This window comes from Macadamia integrifolia, chromosome 13 (genome assembly GCF_013358625.1).
Source record: "Macadamia integrifolia cultivar HAES 741 chromosome 13, SCU_Mint_v3, whole genome shotgun sequence".
NCBI classification, from domain to species: domain Eukaryota; kingdom Viridiplantae; phylum Streptophyta; class Magnoliopsida; order Proteales; family Proteaceae; genus Macadamia; species Macadamia integrifolia.
The window spans coordinates 26,512,749-26,517,260 of record NC_056569.1 but is presented as its reverse complement, the minus strand read 5'-3'; the positions used below and the strand labels follow the sequence as shown (position 1 = coordinate 26,517,260).

The 4,512-nt window shown below is 37.3% G+C and overlaps 1 protein-coding gene across 1 annotated transcript in view; it reads right to left on the bottom strand.

The window, feature by feature from the left end:
- LOC122059138 overlaps positions 1 to 3,526 on the bottom strand; it is a 6,098-nt gene extending 2,572 nt beyond the window's left edge. The window contains exons 1-2 of the mRNA XM_042621827.1: positions 3,143 to 3,526; positions 1,709 to 1,803 (exon numbers count right to left, since the gene is read on the bottom strand). Coding sequence (XP_042477761.1) covers positions 1,709 to 1,803; positions 3,143 to 3,526 — 479 coding nt within the window. The remainder of the gene's footprint in view (positions 1 to 1,708; positions 1,804 to 3,142) is intronic.
- Between the last annotated feature and the right edge of the window lie 986 nt (positions 3,527 to 4,512).

Sequence of the window (4,512 nt, the reverse complement as noted above, 5' to 3'; positions counted from 1 at the left end):
GCAAATTCTTTGAAGGCACAAAAGGAGGTCGAGTGAATCAAGACCAAACCCATCAAGAAAAAGTGTGTGTGTGTGTGTTTTTTTTTTCGGCTTGATTTCTACCAAGTAAAGTGAAGAAAAGGCTTGTTCGCATATCTGTGAATTACAGGCCGAATACACCTATTGTTTGATGGTGAGACGGATTCTTAATCGGGTGGAACAGTTTCAGATAAACCCACAAGACCATTGTATCATGTAAATCCTTTTATCTTGTTGTAGAGAAGGCTATTTTTTGACGAGAGCCATTTTCCATCCATAGATCTCATAATTTTTCAAGAACTTTCAGATACTTGATTTTAACATATGACACCAAACAAAATATACTCCTTCAAATTTTAGTGGCTAAAACAGAAGGATGGAATGATTTAGCTATATTTTCCCTTAAAGGAAAACATATATCATTTATACATAAACCAGACATGCCAAAGATAGAAAGCAATGACCATATATAGAGCCATAGAGGTAATCCATTATCCATATGAAAGTTGATATATTTCCCACAATAAATGCTATATTTTCTGAATTTAATAGCATAAACTACAAAATGTAGAAGAAAATAGAGCTTCTAATAACGATTTGGTATATGAAGCCAAGGATCTTTTATATATAAATCATATTATATATATATATATATATATAATCTAAACTTTATATATATATATATATATATATAATCTAAACTTATCTTTTTCCGGAATTGGACTCAAAGTCAAAGAAAGATAATGAAAAATAGGTGGTTCTTATGTTGTGACACGGAAGAAACATTTCTTTGTGGAGGAGGGAATAGCAATTTATTCCTATGGAACAAAACAAGAAATCAATATTTCTTTTTTCTGTTTATGAATTTTTACCCAATTTCTTTTTTTTTTTAACTAATAAGAAACAAGACTAAGGGGTGGGGGTGAAAACGCTTTGACATCCTCTGCAGTGAGTGTGGCGGTGCGGTGACCATTAGATGGCCGAGATGACCTTGGCACATGCCCAGATGCTCTCGGCCATCTGATGCTCATTGCGCCGCCGCACTCACTGCAGAGAATAACCGCTCTGCTTAAATCCTTATAGTGGATGTTAAATCTTAGCCGGCATGAAAAAATCTATCTTGTCTAACTAAATTGGAGAGGGTAATGGCTCTAGTAAGACAACCAAAACCTCTTATAGTGTATATTAATATGAATACTCAAAATCCTAAGTGAAGAAGCAAAGTTTCTCCCCATTTGCACCAAACCAGTAAAAGAGCCTAGGGGTGCAAGTTTGGTCCTGATGGCCCAAACCCGCCCTGATACCGAACAAGTACCGACTCAAAATTTTTTGCTCTGAAGGTTGGCCAGACCCTGAAATTTCAGGGCGGGTAAGGGTTGATGTATTTGGCCCACTCTGAACTCGGCCTTGATTTTTTTGCCCCTGACTTTTGACCCTAGTTTTGGCCAGCCCTCAATCCGACCTTGAAAAATATGCAAACATATGCTACTGCATTCCTAAAATATGTGAACCAAACCAATGGCTTAAGCCCGTGTTGAATGGTTCTAATGAAGATCTAAAAGTGTACTAGAGCAACTAATAGGAATTTAGACTGAACAGGATCATAAGACCAGACAATGGAAATATCAGATAGCAGGTTAAGGATATCAGAACAGCACAGAATGCAAGTCAAGTGATGCATATACAGGACCTGTGGAACAATTCTGCAGAATTTCTGAGAAACAGAATCAGTTTCTGCCCTTTATAAGCCAGCACAGTAGTCACAGAATAAGGAAAGAAACCAGACTAAAGAGAAACCTGATAACTCAGAACAGAACATGGTAAGATGGTTTATGATCAGCTAAAAAATTTGATAAGTATGCGATCCAAATTAAGGGTATATTGAAACATTTTAGAAGTCCTATCAATCATGAAAAACATAAATGGAGGAATTCCAAGCTTGGCAGCCACCCTTTAAAATATGAATCCATTTACAGATGCCAAAAGTAGCTCATATTGAAAGAAAATAAACGCGGAACGATTCATGAAGATCGATAAGCATGTACGACAAACACTACAAAAACAAGTTTTAGGCATACCTGAATCCATGGCTGAAGAATAAGAACTCTTCAATGTCTTCTTGTATGCTCCTCGTACAACACGATCAATGTTGGTCTGGTCTACCCTCTTTCCCTTTTGCTTTTGGTTGTTAGCCTCACTTAATGGGTCAGTGATAACTATATATAGGGGTGAGGGTAGGGACCAACCCTGCAATAAAATTAGGGTTTCCTCCCCATTAAGGAAACAATACCTTAGGTCCACACATAGTAATAAATATTTCATACCATTAAGGTGTGCTAGTAGAATCCAATATCTCCATAGAGATCACTTACCAATAATATTGGATTCTTTCTGCTTACTCCATCTTTAGTCAACACCACTAAACCGGTTTTAGAAACAAATCTTTGACTATGCTAGCCCACATAATAGGAAATCTTACACATATCACTTCAAAGTGACCTGCAATTCAGTACACACCACATAACACATTGAGTTTGGCCTAATCCAATAAGCCAATAAAAAAGGCATGAAAAATAAAAACAATTTACATTCTGAAGAAAATTTGTACCCAGGGGATGTGCATGACCTTGTAATTTTCTTTTCCTTCAGTTGACAGAACATGACATCACATTTCATCTCATACAAGTAGGTATAAAGGGAGAAACTGCATAAGTGGGATGTGTTTGACCTTGTAATTCTCTTTGCCTCCGTCAGGTTTCAACCTCCATTCAAGATCTGGGTGCAAGGTAGTCATCTTCAGTTCTTTTAACGTGGTGACATATTGCAGTCCCTCTGGAAGACTCATCAACTGTGGACAATTGTGGAAGCAGAGGAATGCCAAGCTTAGTAGGGCCCCTTCTTCAATCTCTGTCCATTCCATTAGTTTCATAGAAGCAATAACAAGTGCCTCTAGCTTAGCAAACCCACCTACCCGAGAAAATTATTTGCTCATTTTCTTGACCTCGCATGCTTCCCATAGTGTTAGATGTTTCAAGTTAGGAAGCAATTGAAGGAGATAAACTGCTTCCTCAGGTAGAAAGGAAAAACTTAAACTTAGCTTAGTGAGCTTCTCCATGAAACAGACCCAGTGAGGGAGATCCACTAGACGACCACCTAGTCTAAGTTCTCTGATAAACTGTGGTGGTGAAAATGGCTCCAATGTGGGCAATAGTTCTTCGCCAGAAGGATCTCCTGAATCAAGAGATAAAGACACAAGTCCTCTCATCTTCATAATAGGAGCAGAGAGCTCATTGGCATGTTCTTCAGATACATCCATCAATTCCAGCTTCCTCAGTTGAGTCAAACTCCTTAATTCTTCGGTGATACCAAGTCTCAGGTATAAACCAGTTAAAGTTTGAAGGTTTGTTAATATGCCTATACCTGAGGGGACTTTTGTTTCATTCATCGACAGCATAAGGTGCCTCAACTGTAGAAGATTCAAAACTCCACTTGGCAATGCCAACCTCATTCTAGAACATCCAATATCCAAAGTTTGTAGATTTTGAAGATTTCTTATGCTCTCTGTGATCTCATGTAGTGTTGAATGTTTTAAGCCTAGATACCTCAAGTGTATCAGATTTCCTATTTCTTCTGGTAAGCTCTTAATACAAAGATTCTCAAATTCGAAAACTCTCAAAAAATTGAAGGTATGTAAGGCATTTCTTACGCAGGCCTAGTGGTCGTCAGGAATCCCTTCATCCCAGTACTCACAGGGAATTAATCCTTGGGATCAGTCTCTGCCCATCCAATCCATGCGATCTTAACAAATCCAATCTGATTTCTAAATATGATCCTATCTATAAAACCAAGTGGGAATTTAAGAATAGCCCCAAGTCTTCCATTGCAAAGTATAGGACCAAGGGTGAAGGGGAATCGTCACGTGTCCTCCTTCTCATACCGATGAGATGGATTATATAGAGGTTCGCTGTATAGATCAGGGTCTTAGACTTATATAAAATTAAATTTGATTCCATGACTCCCTAATGGGGAATTGGTCAAACCATTGGTCTGAGTATGAGCTAATATTCCGATCCAATGAATGTTTTAAAGAAGTTTTTGAGCTCCTTTGCACCATTATAAATACACCGAGCGGCAGCCATTTTAACCATTGAATCTACAATTTAATATATTTATTTTTGTCTTATTGCATTTAGGCTCTATATTGTAATGTAAAAAAGGAATTATGCTGTTTTTTCTATTTTTTTGGAACAGAAATAGAGTAAAAACTGTATGGTAAACTTGCTTCAATTTCTTTTTTTTTTTTTAAATGAATTGGACCCTTTTAAGATTTTGAAATCCCTTTTTTTTTAGCATAGACTTTTCATGCTTTTTATGCTCAAAATCGATTCTGAGCAAAAGACGGAGAAACAATGAGTGCTTTTAAGTGATGAGGGGCGTGAGTAGTATTTTCCACTTAAAACATAAACTTGCCCTAGAACCGTTGGATGATTTTCT